This window comes from Rhea pennata, chromosome 15, assembly GCF_028389875.1.
Source record: "Rhea pennata isolate bPtePen1 chromosome 15, bPtePen1.pri, whole genome shotgun sequence".
Taxonomy (NCBI): domain Eukaryota; kingdom Metazoa; phylum Chordata; class Aves; order Rheiformes; family Rheidae; genus Rhea; species Rhea pennata.
Window position 1 is genome coordinate 10,382,395 of NC_084677.1, and position 27,555 is coordinate 10,409,949.

Below are 27,555 nucleotides of genomic sequence, written 5' to 3' on the forward strand. Positions count from 1 at the left end.
GCATACACACTTCATATCATACAAGCATCAAATATTAAAATCTTTTCTAAAACACTGTTTCACCTGTGGCAAAGGAGGCATTGAATATTCATACCACCAATTTTAAGCCCAAGGTAAGAGAGCAATGTACACAGCTAGGGCAAGAAAGACAAGTTCAAATTGTCAAACAGGCAGTTTGAAATAGAAATTTTGTGGTGTTCTAAACCACCCTTTAGGGAACCCCATGCCTTTCCATTTATTACATACATAATCATGCCTTTAAATTAGGGTAATTCATAATGCCTCCTGGTATTAAACTCTCGTTATTTTCAACTCATTAAAAAAAAAAAAAAAAAAAGGATCAAATACTATTTTATACCTAGGTCCATTTGCGTGCTTATTTCTTGAAGCAGACTTGCTAGTTGTGTTGCCTCTAAATTGTTGAAAGCAGCTTGGTAATGTGTTATCCACTGCTCAAATTCATTCAGCTTTACCTGGATTGCTTCCTGGACAGCTCTTTGTTGAGACTGCAGCTGTGTGTGCTCAGAATACCTAAATTATTAAAGTCACAGAATCTAGTAAATACTACCAGGAAAAAAAACTTACTTACTTATACTGGATACAAAACTACTATACTGAATAATACTGTGCTACTTTTTTTGACCAAAACGTTACTCTCATTAGTTACATAAAACTTAAAAATTAACTTTGTGTTCATTAATTATGGTTTCCTACAAAATAAAGAATGTGTGTGCATGCACACCTGCTCATCCCATTTTGAAATCCTTGATCAATTTCAACTAAACTTGAGAAAGAAGTTAAAGAGTTAGAAACAAGAATTTTTGTGGCATTTATCAACAGCTGATTAGTGATCTGCATTAGCAGCCATATGAAAGAAAAAGCAGGCTTAACTCAAGTATTATGTCAGTAATTTGACAGCTGCTGGCTGTCAGCACATTTTGGTCAGTACATGTGAAACGTGCGATAGCAGAGGTTACTCAGGAAGTATGATCCTCAGGACATAAAGAAGATTATTCAGTAAGAAAATGGGCTTCCATACTTGTTCTGCACAAGGAATGAATTGTTTACTGTAGGATTAGCTATTAGCCTCTCTAAGATACACGTTTTTAATATCTAATTCATAGGGACATTATTAAACCACCATCTATATCAAGCCTTGAGGCCCCTGGCAGAATGCCTGGCTCCTCTATACCTGTGCTGAAGCGTGTGAGAGGGATGATCCACTCCTTCTGCACCTTCCAGAAATTCTATCTCCTCCAGTAGTTTTCCCTGCAATTTTTCTATATCTGTCAATTGTTCTTGCAAGTTCAGATACTCTTCTAAACTACTGTCCAATTTTGGAAGCACAGACAGCATTTCATCTCTGTTCTTAAACCAGTTAACCTAGAAGCAAGATACAGAAATTATAAAAATAGGCTTAGTTCCAACAGGTAAGAAAGAAATGCAAGGCAAGATACAAGACTTCAATCATATTGTTCATCTGGAATTACCTTCAATGCTACAGGTCTAAACCTTAACAGACGTTATTTACACGGCTCTCTAAACTTCTATCTTTATTCCACCAGCCTCAATTCAGGCAAAAGATTAAGACACATTTTAGAGTTAAGCACATACAGAAACCAAAAATTAAATATCTGCAAGTTCCATAAACACTTTTCCAAACAGAAACTCAATCTAGCACAATAAAATATGGGAACTACTTCCAATAAATGACTACCTTCACCACCACCCTCAAAATGCAAACAAATGAAATGAAAATGAAAGCGTATGGACCATTTTGGTTACATAACAGAAAATTATTGTAGTGAACTCACCTTTATCTCAGCCACTCTAGAAGAAAAGAGACTACGTGTAATATCTCGTTCCATTTCCCTTTTGCTCTGTTTGTTTTCAGCCTGCTGGCCACCACCACCGTAGACAGCTCCTGCAAATCCTGCTTCACCTCCTGCTGTCCAGTCCACCAGAGGATCATATACAAAAGCTTCAAGCAACGTAAGCAAAGTTTCTCTCCCACGTCGCATGATATGTAAAACCTACGTCATGTATTTTAAACAAACTTATTCTGAGCTTGTGTTACCACTGCAGATCAGTGGAATTTTAAATACAAAATACTGTATTTAAAATAACTACAGAAATCCATAGTTTATCCATAACCACCTCAAATGTAGGATCACCACCACAGTGTATACAAAAGCAGCTAGACTATTATAACATTACTAAAGTTTGCATTCTGGCATTTATCACGAACTATCCTTTTTACCAACTTCCCTTCGAGGAAGAAACCTCTCCTTTGTTCAGAGTAATCATATCTGCCACGGTTATACAGGATGAAAAAAGAGGCTAAGCAAAACTTCATGAGCTATTTTATTCAAAATTTGTTTGGATCAAAATGAAAAAAAAAATTGCCCCCTCCCATTTTTCAAAACTGTATCTATAAGGCTAAACCACAAAACAGAAGACTGTCATGACTACAATCTTCATGAAAAGTTACCTTACTCATCTAGAACGATATTGAGGAAAGAGAGAGAGAGAGATACTACCAAGACTGAAAACATTTTTAGGAAAAAATGAAAACTCTAGAAGGCATTTGTTAAGTCTTTATAGTACAGCTTAATAAAATGTCCTGTGTCTGGCACCAATCACTTTCCAGAAATTCCATTTCATTTCAATTCTTATACTAAACTTGGAGATACTAAATTTTCAAATAATTTAGCAATTCAGTAGTAGTAATTCACAGAATTCACACAAAAGAATAGAGTGGGATCATGCAGTCCCATTTCCTCTGTAGGACACCCCATTCCTTACTTATTTTTTTTTTTAAAAAAAAAAAAGTCTTCTCTTAACCAAATGACTTTCGTCTTATTAAAGCATATATTTTATTTGGCTAAGGTGTATGTTCCAGAACAGTAAGGTAGATCTGAAGACACTGTTTGATATCTTAATGATATATTTACTTTGAAGTTAAATGTAATGCAAAAAACTTTTATTCCTTGAAATTGCATTTAAGTATGTAATGTGGTATTGAATTCCTCCCCCCGCCTTTTTTTTTTTTTTTCTAAATCCAGATCTACCAAAAAACCCACAGAACAGTTGCACCACTACCTGCATCTAAATTTATCTGGCATCCATCTACTTTAAGGGTCTAATTAAAGTCCAAACAATCACACCAAAGAGTGAAGGCTTCATCAAAATCAATAGCAGAATCCTTAGAAGAGAAGTTCTAAGACAAATTATGATATATGAAGGCCCTCTGTTTTCTGCATGTTTTCTAACTTACCTGTTCACAAGAAAGCCTGAAAACCCCTTCTACTCCTGTCACGCCAAGTGCTGTTTCAATATTATGCGTCATCCGGAATGGAACCTTCTCTGGTACCCTAAGGCTTTTTCCTTTAAGACAGAAGTTAAAGTTGTTTCTTTTAGACATCGAGAAATGAAACCTTTTATTTGAATAACATATGGCACTTTTTAAATTACCTTTTTCAAAGCAAACATTATAATCTATGTGGACAACTTCTCCTGTAGTCATATCTATAAGAACATTATCCAGATGTCTGTCTCCAAGACCAATGATGTAGCCAACCATGGACATAACTGCAGTGGATCTTGCATACGACTTTAAAGAGAGTTTCAGGAAAAAAATTATTTGTAGGAATCCTCTGCCAACACACTGGACTGACTACCATCTTAAAATACTATTTAAAGTGTAAGACATATCAAAACCAACTTATTTCCAAGCTGTTTTTAATTTGTTGTCTGATGATATCTTACAAGAGTTCAATTCTTAAGCTGACAGCTCTACATAAATAAACTATAGTTATTAGGTATATATTCTTTTCTTATTCCAGATGCCACAGCTGTTCGTTAGCCTACATTTCCTGCTATGTGAAACTTCAGAAGTGCTAGCTCACGTGAGAACATTATTGCTTGAACACGTCCCAGGTATTTGTTATCCCTCATCCCATTAAGAATATATTTTCCACTTTGAAAGGCTTTATCTGCTACAACTTACCTGTGTAACTCTCCACCATTCATCAGGTGTAGTACATGATGACCAAAGTTCCTTAGCTAGAAGATTCGGTGGAGTTGCTTCCATCAGTTCTTCTAGAACAGCCCTCATTACATTCAAAGGCCAGTCACGACGAGACACATCAAGACTAAGCCCAACTGCCTTTAAAGCAGGTCCAATTTTACTATAGTAAAGCTCACTGGGCCGAGGCACTATTCCAGGATTCTGAGGAGTCTGGTAAGAATCTTGAGCCTGTAAGAGGTAAATAATGCTAGTTTACGCATTGCAACTCTTGTTACCATAGCAGAGTACCTCAAATTCAGTTTAGCAAGAACAATATGAAATCAATTTTTCTACTCCTTTACAGCTCAAAGAATTATTTTAAAATTCAAAAATTAAGAAAACAAAGATACTGAACACATTTTGTTCTGGCCTAACTCTGCTGTTACCAAGGTCAATTCCAAAATTCCCACTGTGTTACACTGAAAATGAAAAGAAAAGAGTTAAGAACAGGATGTGAAACTAACATGATTTAACCCAAGTTTAATTGAATTTGTTCAAAAACAGTCCTCCTTGATTTTTATGCCAGAACCACATACTTATGTTAGATACTGGAGTACATATATGCAATTTCATCTTACGTCTGGTCAAATCCTAGGACGTAAGTATACAGAACTGTTCTGCATTATCGCAAACAAAAGCATGTTTTAAACCTTTTTAGTTTACAACTATTTCAAATCAAATAGGATCATAAAACAAATCAGAACATTTCCCCTCTGAAACGTTCTAGCTGGCATAAAACAGTTGTTACCTTTTGTGCTTGTAAAGCAGCTTCTCGCTGTTGCCATCTCTTGTAAAGACCAAACAAAGGTGTAGCTCCATCCACCCACTGAATCAAACCTGATCTTGTTCCCAGAGGTGTCACAGAATAGTGCCTTGCATGGAACCTTGGTGTCTCTTGACAGTTAATGGTAGCAAACATTGTGTTCACAATCGATAAGAACTGCATGATTCTTTCATCTAGATGCAAGTCTTCCAAACCTGTGTTAATTGTTTCAAAATTCAGTTTCTAGAAATAAAATTCTTATCCTTAAACAAAGCCCAAAACATAGCACTTCTGACATCATAATTCATTTCAGAAGCTTTGTAAACCACTGTGATAAAGGATGACGAGTTCAGCCTGAACCTAAATGTTTACATAGAATTTGCTTAATAGAATCATCAGCCTATCACAGCTGCAAGCAGTAGCACAACAGTAACCGACATACTGCACCAGCCTTTTTCTTTGGGGAAGGCAAAGTCTCAAAATTTCTCTTCCAGGTGCTACCTTAAGCTTCTGGAAAAGTACATCCAGCTAATCCTATCAGTGTGCAAATAGAACACTATCTCTGATGTAACCGTTGAAGAACAGATCTGAAACACGCTTGATTTAAAGCTTCATGGGGCAAAAAAAATCCTAGAATGCATATGGGGAAGTCGTGAGGGGAAGCATGCAAATAGACCAAACACCACTTTCTCCATTACCGTAAGGATAGATAAAAAGTTGCAATAATGCATCTTCCCAAATTTAGTATAGTCTAACTTATAGTAAGACACAGTAACTTTCATGAAAAAAATTTTATTTCTTACCTTTGAAAAGGTATGGATAGTTCTTCCCATCTGAACCTAGGAAAAGTAGCTTTTTCGGTTTGGTTTTGGTAGGCAGAATTGTGATAGTGCTGCCCACACTATGAATTGTGACTGTATCTCTGGTGGATACTTCTCCAGGGAGTGCTATCTCAGTGTTCATCATGGCAGCCAGCCAGGGACTGATTTCTTCAAGTCGTAGAAGGTAACTAGCCCGTTTCTGTGCTCTTTGTTGCAAGCTTAGCATAACCTATTTTAAAGAAATTGTTTTATGTTGAGGTTTACCATAGCAGCAAAGATTAAAAGAAATCCAAAACAAAAAACTTAAAGATCTTCCTCCAGAACACAGAGATTTTCTTAAATTAAATTTCAGTCTTACTACCCCACTAATTCATTTATAGCTTAGGGATAAAAATGACAAAACCTAAGCAAAGAATATCCTTTAAAACAATTTTATGCAGCATGTATACTCTTTCTTTTGGTAAGCACCAAAGTCAGGGCAAATCAAATTCCTTAGGAGGTCTGTGTCTGTATTTATAAATATTTGAGTTGTGGTGAAAGACAGCAGTGTTCAGCAACTCCCTATTCATATATCCATATGTTTGCTTGTTCTGCAAAGCAGAAGGGGAATTATGAAAAAGATCTGTTTGTGTAAACCCAGGTACCTATCCATCAAATTGTTTAAGAACTACCAGGTTGACCCTGCATAGCTAAATGGACAACACGGATACATATTTTGTCTCTCCTCAGACCTTTAAGAAACTAAGAAAAGACGACATAACTGAAAAGACGACATAACTGAAAAACTTATTACAAAACAGTATCTTTGGGAAGGGCAGATCACTTGAAAGTTGCTGCACAACCTGAGGACCACATTTAAGGACAGCTGAAGTACCAACTTGTTTATTTTGAATCCCCTGAATTCAAAGGGCATGGAGTTTCAAAAAAGACAGTATTTTTAAAAAACTGAAGTAAGTCCTGCTTTCTGGAATCCTGTCTGTTTCCGGGACAGAGAAAAATGCAAGCTTTGGAAAAAAAAAATCCACTAGGTAGAAAGATAACGAAGATAGTCAAGGCATCAGTAACAAATGTTAAGGAGGCAAGAACTACAGCGTCTTACTGAGAAACATGCCCATAGTGAATGTTGGCTACAATTAGGAGATGACAAGAGAATAGCAATAGAAAATTAAGGAAGGAGTCAAGCACTTGCTGCAGCAAGAATATGCAGAGCCTTTATGTCATGTTATCAGGCTATGTGTACTATACCTCTTTAAATGGGAGCCAGCTGCTTCCAGGTTTGGCAGGATTCAAAGGATTCTTAAGTTTCTCTAGCGCATTTTCAATAGCATCTCCATAGTTATCTTGAAACCATTTCTCATGAGGAGTTTCTGCAGGAGCTGCAGTAATGCTCCGCACATGTTCCAAAGCAAATACAATGGGCTTCATTAGAGCTGTATGCTTTTCACGCATGATTGCTATCTTCTCTTCCCTATTAAAAAAAATTAATTTCCTCTTAACTCCATAAACAAGTTACTTCATAAAACAAGCTGCACACTAAAATGGACCACAAGTGAGAAATCAAACAAGTCAGGAAAATGCTTACATCTCTAAAGAGGTCCTCAGATGACTATATTAAGAAGAGAACTATTTCATTCCACAGTGAACACATGTTCCTCTGAAATTTTTTTTTTTTTTTTTTTTTTTTTTTTTTTAATAAAATACCGAATAGGACCTTTTGCTACTAGACACCCTGAGGAGAAACTCAGGGCTCAAAGCACTCTATTTTCTTTTCTTTTTTACAAGAGATCTTGACTACTTCCTGATGAGGTACAACATTATAAAGAACAAAAGTACAGTGACTGACTGCTCTGTTTTCCCATATCATGTCAGACCTGACAACAGAATTCAAGAGGCATTTTTAAACTTAGTAAGTACCCAATGAATGGCTTTCCTTTTCCACAAATCCATTCACAGTAACTGAGAAACACACAGGTAAGAGAAAAAAGACCTGCTGATCCTAAAAACCAGGCATTCCGTTTATCCTATTTATTTAGTATAAACTCCAAACAGGCCACTCCCCTTAACATGTCTTTCCTCATCTCAGCTGACTTGCAAGACTCTGGAAAAGGAGAGCTATAGGATCTCAAAAAAACCCAGAACTAAATATGCATTAGGTTTTACCACATTATCACTATGGCAATCCGAGCAAGGATTTGCAGATAGATGCTGTTGCTCTTATCACTTCTGATCTGATTAGATTACTAGCCATAGCATCAAAATGCTTGTGAATTGAAGTCTCTGCCTTGCATAGAAGCCACTAAGGCCATGCAAATTTAGGACAGCAACACTGCTGGCCAATTTGACTGTATGCTTCTCTAAGGACAATCTTCTGTCATGATTTTCACTCAAATTATTCACAAAAAAACATACTTCCGTAGAGTGTTGTTATTTTGAACCCTCTTGACCTCATCTTCCAGTTGTTGAATCCTTCTGAGCACATACATGTGCTGCTGCAGTAAAACTCCCAACCAAAGTTCATCCCAAAGAACCGTAACTCTGCGTAACTCAGCTACCAGCATCTGAACCTGCATAAAATAAATTAAGATTCACTTTGGTAGATGAATAACTTGGAAAAAAAGATGATAGCCTAATAGTATCAAACACACAACAAAACTTTCAGTATCCTTCCACACAAGACATAGAAATTACATATTTTTGTATTCAGTGCTCTCCAAGTGATAGCATTAGTAACACTTATTTTGTTTATTTACCTGCAATACCATTGTTGGATTTGCAGTAGAGAGTTTCTCCACAATTTTGCTGTAACAGTCCTGCATCATTGCTTGATCTTCATTTAATCCAACTTTTGGGTCATCTTTGCTACTTTCTTGAGAAGTTGGGGGACTCCCTCCATCACATTCACCACCCAACAATTCTTCTCCTTGAATATTACCTAGCAAAGTGGGGATGGCAGAAGGGAGCTTGTTCCCTAGATTTAAGAAGATGTTCAAATATTACCTGTGCTGTTCTGGCCTCAAAAGACAATACCAGTCAACATATTGTTTAACATCAGGCCCCCTTATTACACTAATTACTGCCCAAGCATATGACAACACAGTTGAAAAACTATAATTTATTTGCTAAGCTGTTAAATCAAAAAGTTTTCAGTGATGTCCCATAATACAAAAGTTCTTAAGGAGGAAAGTATCAAAGAGCCACTAAAGAAATCAATGATTTTGTTTAGTATATTAAACATCAGCTAAAACATATCTGAACACTTAATTTTTCCACCACACCTGAAGTTTGAGATTCACTGCTAAGTGAGATGGTACCCACTATTGCAGGATACAGTATGAGATGAGGAGAATCTTGAGCCACTCGACACAGCAGGTTGCAAATACTTTGACGAACATACACTTCTGGGTGATTCAGGCGGGAGAAGAGCTGAGGAATAATACCTTTACAAACAGGAAAAAAAAAGGTGGTAAGTCACTTTGTACACTGTAAATTATAGGGGATTTTTTAAAGCATTCTATTTCTGCATTAGGAGAATGTGAATGGCCAGTTTTACAATAAAAAACCTCTCCTTGTTTTAAATAACTGTCTTGTACAATAGCGATACTAGCTTATTTTCTTCTACCATTCAAATGCAGATGACAGAATGCAATGGACAAATCCTACAGCGAGGCATTAGGAACTGAGTTTTGCACATTGTATCTGTGGTATTTTTTTCAAAAATCAGTCACATTAGAAAGATGTTTTTCAAAGGGTAGTACAATTTTGAGGTAGCTGATCTCTTCCTGTACTGTCTTCTGCACTTTTACTCTAACAATTTTTTCTGAGAAGGCCTCTGACCAACCAGTACCAGTAGTGTAGTGACAAATAACTGAGACATTTGTCTTTAGCTAGTGATTACCCAGAAGCTTTAAGAAGCATCTCTTCTCTGAACCATTTTTCAAATCGTAGTTAGGAAAGAAAAAAAAAAAAAAAAAAAAAAAAAAAAAAAAAAAGGTTTTCAGGAAGATACAGCAATACTTCAAAGACTACATTTTCTTTTTCCTTTCAATGTTTTAGAGAGCTGAGGAGAAAGAACCCGTACTAATGATCTGTACTAAAAGCAGAATATATAAATGAGACCAGAGAACATCTTGAATTAGATTATTTAGGTAGAACAAAAAAAGCTTTATCATGTTCACACCTGAACTTTATGAAAGTGCAATAAATACCTTTCTGCTTATTTATATTTAGTGAAAATGTCTCAAAAATTATTTCTAACTAAATAACATGCAATTACCTCTCCAAGGAGCTGTAGGTGTAGTTTCTAGTCCATGCTCTAGATACTGCCTAAGTTCTCCAGCATGTTTCACAAGCAACCGTAACAATCTTAAGGTTGCCATCACAATAACATCATCAGTGCTTTGCTCAGAAGTATTTCTTAAATGCAACCTAGGGTCATCTTCATCAAGAGGAACCTTATGTATTGAACACAAATAATACTCTTAGTTAACTATATAGTGCATATAATCCTTTATTAGTATTTGCATTTTAACTTCCCTCACCAGCACAACACTAACCTGACCAGCATTGAGTTTGAGAAAAGTAAAATATGCACTGCAAGAGAGTTTATAGAGACTGAAGATTCTGTCAACTACTTTTCTCCATACTTTAATTAACCCTTCTGTTGCATTTTCATCAAGATCTGAAAGCCAGGGACAACTTGTTAATAACTGACGCCATATAACATCCACCATATCATCTTCTTCGTTGTCTTCATTTTCGGTGATTTGTAGAGTCATATCTTCATCCTAAATGAAAATAAAGGGATAATAGACTTGACTAAGTCCTCCTGCTACTTCTACAAACACACATCAGTTGCTGATTCAGTTTTTGTCTAGGCAACTCACTCAACTGCCTTACTTGATCATATGACCATAATCCACAGAACAGATGTGTTACTACTTTAGCTAACAGTTGATTTTTGAGAACTTTTATGTTATCTGAATTTTGACTTTAAAATATTTACAAGAGTTAACATGATTCACTACTAGAGGAAAATTAAGTTTCAAATGGAAGTGGAATATTTTTAAGCAAACAAATTTCCACTTACTTGAATCCCAGCTGGACGACACACTGCCTGCCCAAGAATTCCATAGATTTTCTCTTTATCTTCCTCTGTAATGCTGTCCGGAAGCAAGCTCTGAACCTCAGATTTCTCCCGGGGCAGCAGACGAACACCTTCTCCCTGACTGTAATATTTAATGAATTATTGACCTCCAAATTATTTGTAGGGCTGAGCCTATTAACATTGTACACATAGGACATCATGAAGCTCACTTTTAATTAGAGAGGGCAAGTAATCAAGAGAATACTCACAGTTCTCTGCTCGTATGTGACTTGAGAGCTATAATCATAAATGCAAAGCTAAAGCTCCTCTTGAAAAGGGAAAACTTTACAGTTTATAAATTTAAGCGTTAGAATGAATTTACCTGGCATTATCAACTACTTTCCGGCCCCATCTGTAAGCCCAGCTAGCAAGGGCTGCCCACGACTTGGCTACTTCAGGTGCCTGTACTGAAGACAAGTGATACAGTTGTCCCAAGATGAAGTCGGGTTCTCCAACTCCAATATTTACTGCAATGGAAGATATAAAACAACATACATGATTTAATATATTGTAAGGTAAAACCCATTACTGATATCCTCAACACACAAAATAACAGAGTATTAGAAGTACACCATATCTTTTTTGTCAAGTTAATACCCAAGAAATCCAGTTTTCCAAAAACAATCGTTCTTCAGCTCTAACACTGCTGGTTGGTAAAACAATGATCAGTTTTACATATGCTAACAACTCTATAATTGGTTTCTTTCCTACTTTCTTAGAAACACAGAAGTGAATTTAGAGGCTCAATCTCCAAAATACTACACTTCAGAAAGCAAACTTCTATGAATTACCTAAGGAGAAGAAGAGGGGCACATGTTTGTGTACACATCCATTAATATCTCCGAAATAACTGTGACACTCTGCAAGACGGGAACTAAGTATATATAAGTCCAGATTTAAACAAAGAGAGCGCTTTATCTTGACATTTGAAGAAAAGTCCACTGAAAATGGGGAATTATACTGTTAACACAAAACGCAACCTAAGCATTCAAATTAAATGTAGATTAAACATTGTGAAAAAGGTAACTCCTTTTCATGCTCACAAGGAGCCCCCTGTCCAGTCCATTATCACTCGAATGACAAAAAATATCAGAAAAGTAGTGAAGTATCAACATCAATTTCTTTTAATAAGCGTATAATTATCTACTACACAAATGTTATACATTTTAAATATTTATGTGCAAAACAAGTGATGTAGCACTCAGCCCTTCTCAATATAACAGTGGCTACCTCTCATTGGAACCATCAATCACTAATTAAAAAAAATAGCAGAACATCTCTACCTGTGGATTCACTTTCTATCCTAGGATATTCTTCTTCCAGTGTATTAACAGCTGGGAGATCAATCAAAGTATGTATGTTTTTGGACAAGGTAGACAGACCAGTGGGATTCTGTTGCTGTCGAGCTCTATACACTTGCTTCAGTTGTCCCGATATTTCTTTCCATTCTGCCTGAATCCATTTAGCCAGAGTGAGAATAGATTTAGCAACTGCGTATTCAGCTTTGGCAGACTTGCAAAAGGATATGGCACAAGAACTCAGCATTTCCATAGCATGTGTTGACTGACCTGCATGTCATTAAGAAAGTATTTTCAATAAAGTGTTAATTTCATTCAAAATGCTTCTAAAATTCAGCATATTCAGATACAGCTTGTAAATACAATTTTATAGAGAAATTTCTCATTTGAAATTAAAGGTGACTAGTGAAAAAAAAATCTATTTGAAAACCCTTTCAGATTGACACAAGAACTAACAAGATGAAATCAGCTCCTAATGATACTGTCCGACTGTGATTTCTTCAAGGTCTGGGGAATGAGCCTGATTACAAGGGCAAGAAGCACAAGTATCTACAAGATCATCAACATACTCACCTGCTGTGTATAACAATTTCGTTTTCTCAATATCAAGCTCAGGACCCCATTTTTCATCCATCTGACTTGGTGCAGACAGTTTTTTAAAGTGTTGGACTAAATCTTGTGCAGTGGTGGTCTTTCCTAGCTGAACTTCACTGCACTGGGCAAGCAGTCGTGTAGCTAGAGCAATATTTCCTCGTTTCCGTGCAAATTTTGCTGCTGTTAAGCCCAGTTCCATCAGATGGCTCTTAATTGGGACTGTTGGTTCTGAAGAAGAAAGACACTCTAAGCAAAAGAATTAAACAAAAAAAAAATTCCATCTGGGGTATCCAGATAATTTGTCCAATTTATTCTGTATATGGCCATCAATAAAAAAAAGCTCAGCTACTACCTCCTAAAAACTCCTTCAGAAATTTGGATGACTGCAATTCTGTCTAACATATTTTCTTTCAGACAAGATAGAAATATTCATCTGCAAATTATCTGTTGAGCAAATCAGTCATTTTCACCATAAGCATTCTTAACTAAGAAATGTACTCCTTTCCTAATATCACTTTTCTCCCCCATTTGCTTTTTCCCATATCATACATTTAAATGGCTTTCATGATTGATTTTAAAGACCAATTATCAAGAGCATTGCAGTGTTCAACAGTAAAAGCACATAAAGTATGAAAAAAGAGCCAGTATGCAGGAAAGTGCAATGAGAAGAGTGAATTTATAGTTGCTAAGGATTTCAGAATGAGAACTTGCTTGCCTTTTTTTCTTCTTTTAAATCTACACTACAGTCATAATTGAGATGTCTAGATAACAAACTTTTTTTTTTTTTTTTTTTAAGAGAAAAAAATCCATTTATATAATTCAACAAGACATGGCTGCTTTTAACCGTAGTTTAACAGCAGAATTGAATTCTGCATTTACTTTCCATAACACTAAAATAAGAGTTTGTATACCTTTCAGTTTTTCCATCAATTGATTCTGGTACATTGTGTACCGCAGGGCATGCATCCATGGCCTTACATCATGCTGTTTGCATGACCTCAAAGCATCATTAAAGAGAGGTATAAGACAATCCTGTAAGAGGTAAAGTTGCATAAATAAAGTTACTTTTACAGTATTTTAAAAAAATTTTATAGGCAGTTCTTTTTAAGAACTATTGATGTATCAATTCTTTAAATACACTAATATTTATTCCTACAACAGTTGAATAATTTATTTTATATGTAATCAAAAGAAATGTTATATTTACAACTATAAAAAGAAGTTCAACTGAAATGTACATTAAAAACACTTTTGTCAAAGCATGTAAAGAAAACTAATGAAAACTATGTGAGATATTTTTTACAATGCTATCAAGGAAAGTCAGAACAATTAAATTATATTCTATATTCAATACTTCAAGATTTGACTATTCAATAGAAAGTCATTACTAAGATTTGGGTTTAAAACAGACCCACCTCTGATGTCAGTCTGTTGGATACAGTGTTTTCCAAAGCAGAAGAACAATACAACTGAAGAGTACTCAACACTGGTAAAGACTGAGACACAGTGAGCGTAGACAGTCTTAAAGGTCCAATAGCTATTCGTGAAGTTTGCTTCAAGTATTTTATAATGTTTCTGAAATAAAAATTAAGAATCAGAATGGTCATTTTTGCTAGTTAGCATTTTAAGAAAAAAATATTTAAAATACTGAAAAAACAGCCAACTTCTTCCTATGGATGATGAGAAAAAAGTTCCAATATTATGCACAAGTTGCATTATCATACTTTCTATATTAAGTTGACAGAAAGCAGTACTTTAATCAACTAAGTAAATAACTATATGATCTCCAAGTTGAACACCAATTAATTCTCCCTTTGTAAGTTTAGACTTCACAACAAAAACCAGCAGTAAACACCACATAGACGCTGACGTACGAAGTAAAGCACACTTTTCACAAAATTACAGTTATCAAACCAAAGCAGCTTTTCACAGCACATTACATTCATTCATGGCATACTTTAACTTACTCAGATATTGACTGCCACTTTTGCTCCTGTTCTACATGGCTTACAGCTGTTGCCAGACACACTGAACTTCTTAAAAGCTGCACTTCAACTGCCTTTTGAAGCTCTCTTGGATCAGGACTTAACATATTAGGAAGGAGCTTCTTCATGTCTAAAAGGAGATTAAACATTTGAAACCAACTGCAGTTGTCAAATTTTAGCATCACAGTGTACGAATACATTTTTGAAAGCAAGGAAGTTTGGGAAAAGAACTTGTGTGTGCACAGATACACGCACACACACACAAAAATTTTAGTAATTTGTGATAGATTAAACAAAACAAATTATCTCCATAAAACACGTATCTTTCAAAAACCATGCAACATTTAGAATTATCACTGCTGATTTTGAAGCTTTGCTCACAAATGTTATGGCACTGTACACAGTAAACTGTACTTGAAAGTTTTAGTCTATCACTTAAATATAGTGGAAAAAATTTTACTTTTGTATATGAAGTAATGTTGATTTATGTATTCATACCTATTTTTTCTTTGGATCCTCCTGCAAGTAGATTGATATTTTCTCCTGGTAGTAACTCTAGTTGTTCCGTGCATTCAGCAAATTCTCCAGACTCAAAGCTGCTCAAAGATCTGCAATTCAATGTTTACAGTTTTATTTCACATTTCTTACATCACTCCAGATGCTAATTATTTTATGATCAAACAGTTAATAATAATGATAAAGCTTAACTCAAAGCCCTGAAATTTTAACATAGCATTTATAAAGACTAATTCTTTTCACATTTTCACATATATCAGTTAATGGTAATAATGCTGAACCAAATGGCTAAATTCTGTATTAAAAAGAACAAATATTCTCTCCATCTATGAAGCTTTCATGTTGTTACCATTCTACATACATAATACTGTTGTTTTGTATGTAGGAAGAAAAGGTCTGAATTTGCAAGTACTTAAACAAAAATAAGATTAAAAAGGCACAAAACATTTAACATGCAGAAAAATAAGTTTTGTGATGAGATTTCATAAGGCCTAGATTTCAGTGTTTCAGTTTCCACAAAAATTCCAGTTTCCACAAAAATTCCAGTTTCCACAAAAATTCCAGAAATAATGGAATATTGTGCAAGGCATAGGTAATACAAATTTATATTGCTTAGCAGCCTGTAGAAGCAAACTTTCATTTTATTTTTATTGTTCTTCAACATCACGAAATAATTTGGGCATTACAGATTAACCAAACTATACAAAACAGGCACTGAAAGATTAAGAGGGGTGATGACTCAAAATTTGGAAGACTCAAATGCTCAATATTCTTGTTCTCATCTACTCTCAAGGAGTTACTTAATTATCTAGCCCATAAAAAAGCCAGTATGTGACAGTTCTCACTTTTACTGACTATTTCAATCCTCTTTAGGACTGAATCTCTTCTCAGTCTGTTCAGGAGAATCAGATAAATACACCAAGAGCTAAGAAACAAATGCACAAGACAGACACTCTCATTAAAAAGAATAGCTAGGACAACCTCCTTAATGCACTTATTTTATACTTGCAAATTAAAATATTGCTTTTAAAAGATTATAAAAAATTAAAAATTCATTAAAGTTTATACATTAACAGGCAACTTAAGATATTTATCTTGTGGAAAAATACTCATCTGCCAATATAAATAGCATAAATTGATTATCTTTTACTTAAATTAAAATGTTTTCCTTGAACACTTAAAAACGCACAATAGTCAGAAAGGAACAGTAATCTAGAATGTTAAGTCTTTACTCATCTGTAAGGATATTTATTATACCTCCTTAAGGACACAACTTTCTTCTTACAACACTTCTATTTCAATAATCTAAAAATCAACAGAAGTTTTAATTTTTCAGAACTCTGAGATAGATACTGTGGAATAACTTAACGATAGTCTTACTTTATGTAGTTAAAATCCGCTTTTAGATTGATTGAGGTATTACTAGTAGTCTTCTTCAAGTCATGGACCATATTTTGCCATTCCTGAACAGCAGACCAATCAGCAATGGAAATGTAACATTCACATGCTTTGTTACCCAAGTAATTTATAACTTCAGGTGAAGAGTCACTTGGTTTAGTCAGAACAGTTTTTCTAGTTTCTCCTGTGAAACGAAAATATTTTTTAAACAGTAAGTCTATTATTCAACATAATTTCCAAATTCGTTGTGAAGAGAAACACTCAATTTTTCAAAAAACAAAGTTACACAGCATATTCAGTATTCTTTCCCTATTTATAATTTTGAAATATATTAACAGACCATTTTCAAAAGAAGTTTTGGAAAAACTTAGTCCATATTTGTAAAGATATTTTAAAATAAAATTGTTAAGAACTAAATTAGGAATGAAGTCTCTTTTCAAAGATGAAAAACAGAATATTGAAACAAATTCTTATATTAGGTTTTTCTTTTTTAACTAAGTAGCACATTTGTGATCTAATTGGGTCATAAATACTAACCTTTAAGTTACAATAGCCTAAAAATAATTTAGTTCTAAATTATTTTAAGTACAAAATGTTTAACAAATCACCTTAGTTTCATTCAGCTAAGTCTCAGTACTGCAAACCCTCACATATCTATGCATAACATTAGCTTCTGTAGCATTAAGAATGCAGTTAAGCATGTTATGTTTAACTACAGAGAAACTCTCTCAGATTCAGGAATCAGATGCTGTGAAATCAGCATGGTTATATCACTGAATGCTCTGCTTCTGTGTACATAAGAGTTATGAAATCTACGTTAGCTTTTAAAAGAAGAAACTGATAAACTTACCATTCAAAGAGTGCTTTGGGCTGGCATTATTAACACCATTGGAATTGGCCAACTTCAGCACAGCTTTATCAAAGCCTGCTATGCAGCAATCCACTCCCGTCATGGAACACAAGTGCTCCTGGTATTCTGCAGTTGCCTTCTCAAACCTTAAATGGTTCAATATCTTAGTCAGCATTTTACAGCAGTAGTTTATATTTTGGCAATTAGACTGCATTTTAACACTTTTTTACCACACAACCAAAAGCATTAATGTGTAACTTCAGGGGGGAAGAAGAAGGAATGGTTAGTAATGGTTAAGTTTACCAGTTGAGAAATAATTTCCAGGTGATAGCCGTAAGAGCTTTCCCATTCAAGTCTTGATGCCAACTTTGAATAAATATAGGTTGAAGCACAGGCATGAGTTTTGGATTTGACTGTGGTACTTTCTACTTGAATGAATAAATTGATTAGCTAAATAATGTTTACGAGGGGTTTGTAAAACTAGGTCTAGGACAACAATTCACATCTTACACCTGACGTTCCCAGGCAACTCCTTATGTATTACCAAGTTACACTTTAGAGTACTACAAAACAGGGGAAAAAAACCAGTACATATAGAAACATTTTTTGCTTTTTTTTTCTTTTTAAACAGAGCAAGAAGTTGTCCCTTTCTTCATTTCATATGCTTTTCCCAGTAGAAGAAACAATGTATTCCTTTAAGCAAAGGAAAACTCCGTAATAGTCTTAATTAAGGTATACTCTACCTTAAACATCACACACTGACCCACTGACTAGTAGCTGTAACAGAAGATTCTACTTCAACAGAAGTAGAAGCTACATTTCCAAAACAGTCAAAACCGTAAAGTATTTCCCTCAGATTCACTAACTGTGCCTGATAATCAGATTGCACCATTGGCCAGAAAATTCATTAGAAAATATTTAAATCAGTCATTTTTTGCAACACAAGGATAAGTAGTATGTGAGAACAGTATTGCAATATACCAGACACTATGAAAAGCAGCAGCTTAGGAACATCATTTATATTTAAATCCTGTCAAAAACTGTACATATCTAGAAGTGCAGGATGCATTAGATATCTGAAAGACAATGAGTTTCCTGAAGAAGGAAATTTGCTCAGTAGCCTTGATTCACATCATAATTTAAGAGATTCAGAAGTAGAACTATGAATAAGAGAAATAAGTCAAAAGTTGTACCACCCAGCATTAAAAACAACCCCCCACACACAACTTACCGCCCTTCCGCCTGTTGCGCTACAGAATTGATCCAGGCAAGACTTTTCCCAACTACTGCAGAAGACCAGACAGCTATACCCTGAATAGCTTCCGGACAGTGAAGCTCACATAGTGCTTCTACCAGCATCATAATTGTCACCTCCAATTCATTTCCCTAAAACCAAAAGCTTCATTTAACAAATCTTGTATGAAATAAAAGCTATATACATTGTTAATGCTTGAAAACAGTAAAGCAGTATTTCACTAGACACATACAAAAGGTGAAGCATTCTGCATATCCATTACGTTGCACTTGTTTTGGAAAAGGGGCAGGATGGCCTAAGGGCACAAGATTTTATGCTATGAATTCAGAGTCTAAATGCTCAATTATAATCGCTATGTTACTGTCCATATTCATGTAAAAACACATGTGAGAATTCCTGACATTGCAAGCAATAAACATCTAGCAAACTGCCTTTGTTTAAATATTTAAGCACATCAACTCATGTACTGAAGAAATTGTTTCTGCTCTTCAATTTTTTTTTAAAAAAGCACTAATTTATTCCCTCACCACATATTCACACTTATCTACAAACTGCTTTGCAGAGGAAAAATTCCCTTACTACGCATCCCCTTCCTGCTCACATCCAAAGCCTGGAACAGACACTGTCACAAATTCAGGGAAGACTTCAGACTAATATAACAAATGTATCAAACAAGTGCTGTAAGGTTTAACTTTCAAGCAGGAGGTTCTGCTTATCCACTCAAACTGTAAATGAACTATAGAATTTGCTTATTGATTGTATTTGACCAAATGCATACACTATACTGATCTCCAATTTACAGTATTGGCTAACCACAAAAACCTGTCAAAACAGGAGCATGAATTTAAAATATTATTTTAAATAACAATATCCTTTACAGACCATTTGGTTTATTAACTACTGATTGCTTCAGCTAGTTCATTTAAAATATTGTGGGAATATTGTTGCTGTAGTCTACAAAGTCTGAAAAGAGAATACCTGAGAGATACTATTATTTGTTTTCATTTCTGTGAGCAAATCAAAACCATGTCTGACTGTCACAGCAGGCTGGCCAGCCAACAATCCAACTCTCATGATGGAAAGTCTAATTCGTGTTAGCCAATCTTGGCATGTCTGGCGATTAGTATAAAAGAATGTCCTGATAACCTTTTAAGACAGAAAGAAGTAACACATTTCACAAAACAGTTCTGTATGCATAAAAATAATTATTGTAAATACTTAATATTAACACAATCAAGTCAGAACAGGTTTCTTTTCTCAAATTTAATTTTCAATTAAGAGGTAAAGAAATAGGTAAAACTATTTCTTGAATGTTAAGAACTGCAGATGCTCTGAAGTCATGTACAGCACATGCAACTGGCCAGGCACACTGACAAGCTAAAAATCTTGAAACGAACCATCTACAAAATTACATATTACTGCCATGTCAAAATCTAGTAATTACACAACTCATTTCAACAGCAATGTGAGGAAGTGTTTTGCAGCCAAAACTACACAGAAGGAAATGCTGCTTACACAAAATTATTCTCTCTCAAAAAGCAAATTTAAACCTCAGGTGTTAAACAGAAGGGTCAACAACATACAAGCAAGCAACTGCTATAAATAAAAGATTCTGGAAACTTGCTTGATATTTTATCACCACACAAGCTGGTATTCCAGAAATGTATTTCCTATTTTCACACATCCTCCAGGAATAGTATTAAAGTCCAAACTGCACAAATTAAGAACCCCAAACTTGGCTTTCAAAGCAATTCTTCTCTCACTTTGTCTAATTAGGAAACCAAGTTCAATCACAGCACCCCTTTCCAAAAGATTCCACAGTAAGACAGACAACCCTGCAAAATTCCAATTTAGTGAACTATTTGAAGTAGCATCAGCACTGTAAAAAAATACAAACCTTAGGCGGAGAAGTGAGGGCATTGGCACATCCTTCATAAGCATTGTACATCAGTTTTTCCAAGTTCTCCAGATACTGCAGCAGGAGAACAAGCCTAAGCTGGTTGCTACTGTGTCCTTCGTCATTGTCTGCAGTAGTCCATTGGCTAACATCTTGGTCAGGGTTTAACGTATGGGCTGCAAGACTCCTAATAATACCTACATGTTTTACCAAAACACAAAAAAGTTAAGCTACTAGACAGTACTCTATTTAAATGTGTTAAAACATAGCCACGCCAAAGCTAATTCTCTCAAGAGTGCAATTATGGAATGGATATTCTGCAATTCCCTTTCTTGACATTTCAAATAAACTTGTTAAATATCTCAAATCCCCTGAAAAAAGACACTGTCTTTCTTGTCATGGATAATTCTTAAATGCACAGTCTCTTACAAAGAATATTGCACATAAAACCTTCTTTACATTACCTTCAATTGTTTGAAATGTATCTTGAGCTCTACCTAGAGGAGTTCTTAACTTCGAAAGAACAGTAAACTGAGCTGCTTCCCAAACAGCCCATTGCCAAAGAACAGCATCAGTCTTCAACAGATTGCGAGGGATAGTTGGTTGATCTCGTTTATCTAGTCTTTGACAACTGTAGAATAACCTTTCTAACCAATTATCCTTCCTGTAAGAAAACATCAGTACATGAAAACAAGTTCATACTGTATATACTTAGTCTCAAACAAATCTCTCACAGAATTATTTCCTGCAGCAGTTTATATATGCAAATATGTAAAAGGTGCATCTCTGAATGTATTTAAAAGTACCTAAAAAGAATTGTAAAGTATTACTGAAGGTAAAGCAATGTAACTTGTAAAGACATTCACTAATTTCAAACTAGATATATTTGAAATTGTTCACTATCCATTTGACATCCATGAATTTCAGTTTTAAGAGTTCTTACCCAGTTCTGTGAGAACTCCCATACAAAATGAAACTAATGACATCAGAGAAATCCTGTGGATGGAATGTATTACTTGGAGCTTTGCTCATATGACTTCTTATAGCCAAAGAAATTTCTTGTATTTCTGTGTGGCTATGGTTGCTATAGGAACAGGAAGAAAAACACCACATCATAATATATTTGAATAAATCAAATGCTATGCTTTAAAAGACAAAAGACTTAACAAAACAAGTCAATCATTTAAAATGAATCTCATTTCACATATATCTTAATCCTCAACGAGAAAAGGTAGTAAATCACCACAGAGTATACCTACAGAGGAAAATACATTTGAATGCAATAAAAATGCCTTTGCCTCTGTAAGACTTAAGTTTGATATTTATATACATGTGATTATCTAGGAGCAGTTCACAAGTCATTTACAGTAAATACTCAAGGTTCAGGTTCTTCAGAGCAGGAGACTAACAGATACCACAGGCAGTTCTGAACATCCTGTCTTTTCTGTATACGAAATCAGACATTTTCTATTATCAGTAGCAATAAGCCAACAAGAAATCTACAGGGTATGAACTGTGTTATATACTGCTCACTGCTTTGGGTTGCTTCAAAGTAAAACATTTTGAAAGAAAGTCTGTGCATGTCCTTCTAGACTAAAGCATACAGTTGAATATATTCAAGTTAAAAATTACTGAATCACATCTTTTGAATATATCAAATGTAGCTGAAATGAAGGGAAATAAGTATGTTCTTTTGTTATAAGATAAAATGCTTTAAGAGCTCAGGTCTAAGACACAGATTGCAGGAAATAATATTTATGGATTTATTCTCATTTCTTACAAGAAGTCCTGCTTAGTTTATCAAATCTGTTAACTACTTTGTATATTACTTACTATTCTTAAACCTGTAGCAAAGTAGAAGGGACACCAAGACACTGTTATGGGGGGGGGTTGACTTTTAAATCAAGAAAATAACATTCAGCAAATACTGCTTTTCAGACAAATCTTAAAGAAAAAAAATCCAAAGCATTCTGCATATTTAAATTAGCCTGAAAACTTACCTCAATACCACATCTAAGGGAATTGACTTCAAAAGTTTTCCAAAAGTTTGTCTTACACGAGCACCACTATGTACCAGTTGAACACGACATACATCAACACATCTGCATCATCAAAAAGGACAAAGGAAAAGGTCATAACATTTCCATTAACAAGATAATTCAAAGAATATACAGAATCCAGTGCAATTACCTTTGTAAAAGATCATCTGGTAGGGAGGAAGACAGAGCATGGAGACTACTACATGCCTGAAGACAAATATTCACATCTTCCAGAAGGGCTGCATTAAGAGTTGAAATAAAAAAAATGTTATTCTTGCTAGAATTTGATACTTTGATCATTTGGGTTGTGGCAGAACATCTGAAGACTTACTACAGCATATCTGGTAGAAGGAGGCAAAGGCTCTATGCCTTACTTTTGAAACCAGTCAGTCAAATCAAAACACTAACAAGAAAATGCTTGTAACACAAATGACTTGAGGATTTCTTATTACAAGGCCTTTTCTGATTGTTTTCAAATTAATGATCACATGGTCTATGTATGTTTGTACTATAATTTTTTTAATAAGGAGAAATAAAGTAAAGTTAGCAATCCCTGGCCTTGGGAAGTTATGGAAACGTTGAAACATTTGTTCCCATATTTTTCTTCCTAGGTTATTTTGAAATCCAGTAAAATGTATCACATTACAAAATGTTCCTTTGCTTTTGACAAAAAATAAGCAATCTTACTTGCAAGACTTAGCACATCACCAATATTCTGGGTAGATCAATTGCATAATCACAAGTTACTATTTTCAGAAAATAATGATTTACATAAGTAACAGATATTGAATGCGTCTGAGAAAAGGGAGAGCGATTTTGTGCAGTTATAACTAGAGGCTCCCCCCAAAAATAAGTGAGACGGTAAGTACAGTTAAGGCTATCAGTGAAATATGACTATGACACATCATACACTTAATTATGCACAATAAAAGACAGTTAGTAAAAAGTTTGCAGTATCTTACTGTTTGCTAGAAGCCCTTTGCAAAATTTATGAAAAGATGGGAGAGAAAATAATGGTGCATATGTTTCCGATTTTTTCATCAGAACAGCCACTTCCAAAGCCCATGTCATAAGTAGTTTCCTATAAAAAAGCAAAGTACTAGTCATTCTATATGGTTACCGAAATATGATTTCTTTCAATAAAACTTAAATTCCTTCATGTTACAGAAGATGAGTATCAGAGTAACATGCAGTTTTAATCAAAATGCCCTTAGCTTTCACAGCATATTGGAAATACAACCTTGCAAATATTGTGAAAGCTTACTTTAAATCAGCAAAGATTTTTCAGCAGTTTTGATACCTCTGCTTTGAATGTATAGATCTTACAGAGTTTTCAGTTTGTGATTCTCACACATGAAGATGAGCAACCACATTTTCCATAGATATTACTGGTATTTCCAAAAATACTTTAGCAATTAAAGTTACCAAGTTTTACAGATGAAAATACTGCCCTTTCAATTAACAACAAAATGATAGTTACCTGGTGTCTTGAGTAAGGTTATCCTTCTTAAGAAGTAGCCCCAAAAGGTTTAGTATGATTGAGAAATGTTTCTTTGTAGCTGTGGTTACAGTACTTATCACTGCTCCATCAAACAGGGAGGGAGAAGAAGAACTGAGGCTGCTGGATATGAAATGGTCATGCCTGGAAAGCAAGGAAAGAACAAAACAAAAGAAGGGATATTTCCTTAAATATAACAGGAAATAACAATAGTATAAGTTAATATGCACTTGCATGCTACCAGAAATTATATCAACATAATAACCACATAAGTCAGAAAACCAAAAGTGTTCTGATCCTTAGCATATAAAACTAAAACTACAATTTTACATTAGGCTATTTAACCCAGTACCATAGTTTCAACTATCTCCAGTACCAAATGCTTAGTGAAAAAGCACAGAAACCATGTAGTTACTATCTTCTCTTAGTTTGGCAACATTCTATAGTAATAAGGTCCAAAATGCATTTAAACCTGTCGTTTACATTTCATCATTTCTCCTAGAACTCATGGTAAGCAAAATAGCTCCTTACTCACTTTCAATAAGATTTTCCATCAGCTACCACTACTTAAACTCAAGACCCCTAGCCTGTCTATGAATAAAATGCCAAATATTAACCCAGAATAGATTATCATGACCAAGATAGAGACTTCCTACAGTTAATGAAAGTAAAAACTAATTAAGCAAGTTTGAGCAGAAGTTGAATTATAATAGCTTACTTTCAGCCATCCAAAAATATATATTCCATTTAGACCAGCCCAACCTAGTACATCCTAAAATACTGACATATTATTTGTCTTCATACCTGGAACAATGTGAATATAATGTATAGAGAACTGCATACTGGACAGCAGGAAAATGAACTGCTATGTCATCGTGAACAATCATCAGATTTTTACTCAGTAGTGCAAAAACAGTCGGTGAAAGGGCCCACATCTATAAAAACATTGCAATATAAGCACAAAAAAAATAATTAATAGATCTATTTCTAAAGCATGATTTCCATACAATTACTTTGTTTTGCTTGTTCACAACACAAAGGAAATAATTTTTTAAAACTACATTCATTCCCTGACCTTGATTGTAATTATTTTCTTTCCTCTTTTTGAATCTGTTACAGAGGGTTTATGTTTTTATTTGAAAAGATAAGGAAGAAATGTTTTCACATGACAGATATACTACCAGGACAGACCTAAAGCTGCTCTATCAATCTCACTTTTTCCCCAAGGAAGAACAGAACAGTGCATTTAAGATACACACAGACTGCAAATACAGTCCACTCATTTCATACGCTGCATGCTTTAATACTGAAAATCTTGTTTCTATATTATAAGTCAGGAAACAAGTATAATCCCTTTAGTCATATACACATACTACCACTAAAATATTTTACTGTATATCCAGAGTCTTCGTTTACCCTGTAAGTTAAGAAATCCACAGCTCAAGTAAAAAGGCATTTTTAAACTTTCTACACAGATTATCTGTACAATTTTTACTCACCCCAATTAATGAGTTTTTAGCATTTCCAATAGTACTTAGGGCACTGAGGTCAAATATAACAACAAACTTCGCATTAGCCACGCTGAACACATGGCTCTTGAAAGCATCATGCTGGATCTCAGAACAGGCCTCAGGAAGATGTAAACTAAAGAGAAGACTATTTAGAGCACAGGTCATTTCTCCTAAAATCAACCTGTAAGCAGTCTCCAAAACAGGAATGTTCTTCAGGCTCAATACCGCTTGATACACAGCATGGGCTGCTGCAACAACCTTGAGAATATAAAATAATTAAAATATTAATCGATTAGCATGCAATTTTGATATATCAACTGTCAATATAGAATTTGAAATTACACCTTATGAAGAGCAGTGTGATGCACATAAGTCTTCAGTTTTCTATATTATTAATTATAATCTATAGACTGTTTTCTGAACCAGTTTTTCCTATTAACATAAGGCACACTGAGTACAAAAAACAAAGAATGACTCTCCATCTGGTATAACAACCAACTTACCAAACCCTTATCCAATCTAAATGCCTGAAACAAGAATTAGCTACATCTGCTCTCTTACAAGTTTCATAAATATAGACATATAAAAATACATATATAAGATGAGCAAAGTTTTACAGTCTAAATATCTTCTAACACACACATGAAAGCTGTTGTAAAATAGCTGTAGAAAGTCCTTTTCTCTCACCTCTTTCTCCTTATGATAACGAAGTACAAGTAGTTTAGACTCCGGTATAAATAATTTTTCTACAAATGATGATGGCAGTTTTGTATTTATTTGTTCAACAATCTAGTGATGAAAACAAAAATATATACCTTTATCTGAATTTATTTATTACAGATAAGTAGAAAAACGGTATTTTAATCTCAAATATTTACCTATATCTCATTTAGAAAACACTTACAGAAATAGCTTCCCAACAATACTAATATTTTATATTTGCCTTCATAAATTCACATTTAGCAATCTAGCTATTTTTAGCCTTTTCAACTCAAGTAGCATTTGAGAGCAGAGCTCAAAACATTGACTAACCTATATCAAAACGGGTTTAAAAATTTATGTGGTTTAGGCTTTGAGAAGTGTTTTGAGGAAGTCCGATTTCCAAAGTTATTGGCTGTGGCAAAAGACAAACATATTAACCACTCCAATTCTGAAATTCAGACCATTTATAAATTATAGAGGCCAGAAAATGCCACTGCCCAACAGTTAGCAAGAGGGCAAAAAAGCCACTCTAGATTAAAAGCCACTTTATCAACAAGCTAAATGTATAAACAAGCCACCAGCATATGCTTCACATAAAATACAAGCATTTAAGAGAAGAATATTTTTACTTCCGGTCAGAAAGAGTTTAAAAAGCAAATCCATGTCAATATAAAAAAATACGCAAAAAAAGCAGCATAAAAATAATATTTTCTACTAGGAAAAACTACAACAATAATAAAAGTATATACAAACCAGTGTCAGCAGATTCAAGACTGAAATGATATAATCAGTGCCACAAGTCTGACAATTTTCCATTTGATCTAATCCGTATGTGATAACCATGTCACAGTGTATGGTCATACTTGGGTCCAGACTACCAAGTAAAACACCAACACACTCATTGGCAGCTGTAAGGACTGCTTCAGAAAAGAACACTTGATTTGCTGCCGTCACACATCTCATTACTCTGTACAGAACCTGGAAAAAATAGAAAAGAAACTAAAAACAAACTCCATTTAAAAGCAGAACTGCACACTGTTTAATCATATTCCACGTCCATTTGACATTCTATCCTACTTTGCAGCATGGTAAATTCTGTCAAGAAAATATTCTTAATAACACACACACACATTACACTTTAGAAGCATAAGACAAAAATGAATCTTTGATTGCTAGGTTTGTTACTCATTGTAAGACCTATGAAGACACAGAAACC

At 34.6% G+C, this 27,555-nt stretch overlaps 1 protein-coding gene across 4 annotated transcripts in view; it reads right to left on the minus strand.

The window, feature by feature from the left end:
* The window catches only part of SMG1 (SMG1 nonsense mediated mRNA decay associated PI3K related kinase), a 68,413-nt gene that overhangs the window by 13,427 nt on the left and 27,431 nt on the right, over positions 1 to 27,555 (minus strand). For 3 of the 4 annotated variants that reach the window (XM_062587828.1, XM_062587830.1, XM_062587831.1), the window contains 37 exons: positions 27,093 to 27,317; positions 26,325 to 26,426; positions 25,626 to 25,895; positions 24,931 to 25,061; positions 24,109 to 24,270; positions 23,591 to 23,709; positions 22,780 to 22,867; positions 22,590 to 22,691; positions 21,533 to 21,673; positions 21,054 to 21,253; positions 20,590 to 20,786; positions 19,671 to 19,838; positions 18,669 to 18,823; positions 17,438 to 17,583; positions 16,570 to 16,771; positions 15,172 to 15,281; positions 14,656 to 14,803; positions 14,104 to 14,263; positions 13,600 to 13,720; positions 12,668 to 12,934; positions 12,080 to 12,364; positions 11,119 to 11,263; positions 10,740 to 10,878; positions 10,207 to 10,437; positions 9,927 to 10,104; positions 8,929 to 9,090; positions 8,404 to 8,621; positions 8,063 to 8,217; positions 6,899 to 7,121; positions 5,636 to 5,882; positions 4,818 to 5,047; positions 4,010 to 4,258; positions 3,475 to 3,613; positions 3,278 to 3,387; positions 1,815 to 2,033; positions 1,193 to 1,383; positions 359 to 531 (listed from right to left, as the gene is read on the minus strand). In XM_062587828.1, the coding sequence (XP_062443812.1) occupies positions 359 to 531; positions 1,193 to 1,383; positions 1,815 to 2,033; positions 3,278 to 3,387; positions 3,475 to 3,613; positions 4,010 to 4,258; positions 4,818 to 5,047; positions 5,636 to 5,882; positions 6,899 to 7,121; positions 8,063 to 8,217; positions 8,404 to 8,621; positions 8,929 to 9,090; positions 9,927 to 10,104; positions 10,207 to 10,437; positions 10,740 to 10,878; positions 11,119 to 11,263; positions 12,080 to 12,364; positions 12,668 to 12,934; positions 13,600 to 13,720; positions 14,104 to 14,263; positions 14,656 to 14,803; positions 15,172 to 15,281; positions 16,570 to 16,771; positions 17,438 to 17,583; positions 18,669 to 18,823; positions 19,671 to 19,838; positions 20,590 to 20,786; positions 21,054 to 21,253; positions 21,533 to 21,673; positions 22,590 to 22,691; positions 22,780 to 22,867; positions 23,591 to 23,709; positions 24,109 to 24,270; positions 24,931 to 25,061; positions 25,626 to 25,895; positions 26,325 to 26,426; positions 27,093 to 27,317 (6,508 nt within the window). The remainder of the gene's footprint in view (positions 1 to 358; positions 532 to 1,192; positions 1,384 to 1,814; positions 2,034 to 3,277; positions 3,388 to 3,474; positions 3,614 to 4,009; positions 4,259 to 4,817; positions 5,048 to 5,635; positions 5,883 to 6,898; positions 7,122 to 8,062; positions 8,218 to 8,403; positions 8,622 to 8,928; positions 9,091 to 9,926; positions 10,105 to 10,206; positions 10,438 to 10,739; positions 10,879 to 11,118; positions 11,264 to 12,079; positions 12,365 to 12,667; positions 12,935 to 13,599; positions 13,721 to 14,103; positions 14,264 to 14,655; positions 14,804 to 15,171; positions 15,282 to 16,569; positions 16,772 to 17,437; positions 17,584 to 18,668; positions 18,824 to 19,670; positions 19,839 to 20,589; positions 20,787 to 21,053; positions 21,254 to 21,532; positions 21,674 to 22,589; positions 22,692 to 22,779; positions 22,868 to 23,590; positions 23,710 to 24,108; positions 24,271 to 24,930; positions 25,062 to 25,625; positions 25,896 to 26,324; positions 26,427 to 27,092; positions 27,318 to 27,555) is intronic. The other variant, XM_062587827.1, reaches the window with a different exon arrangement.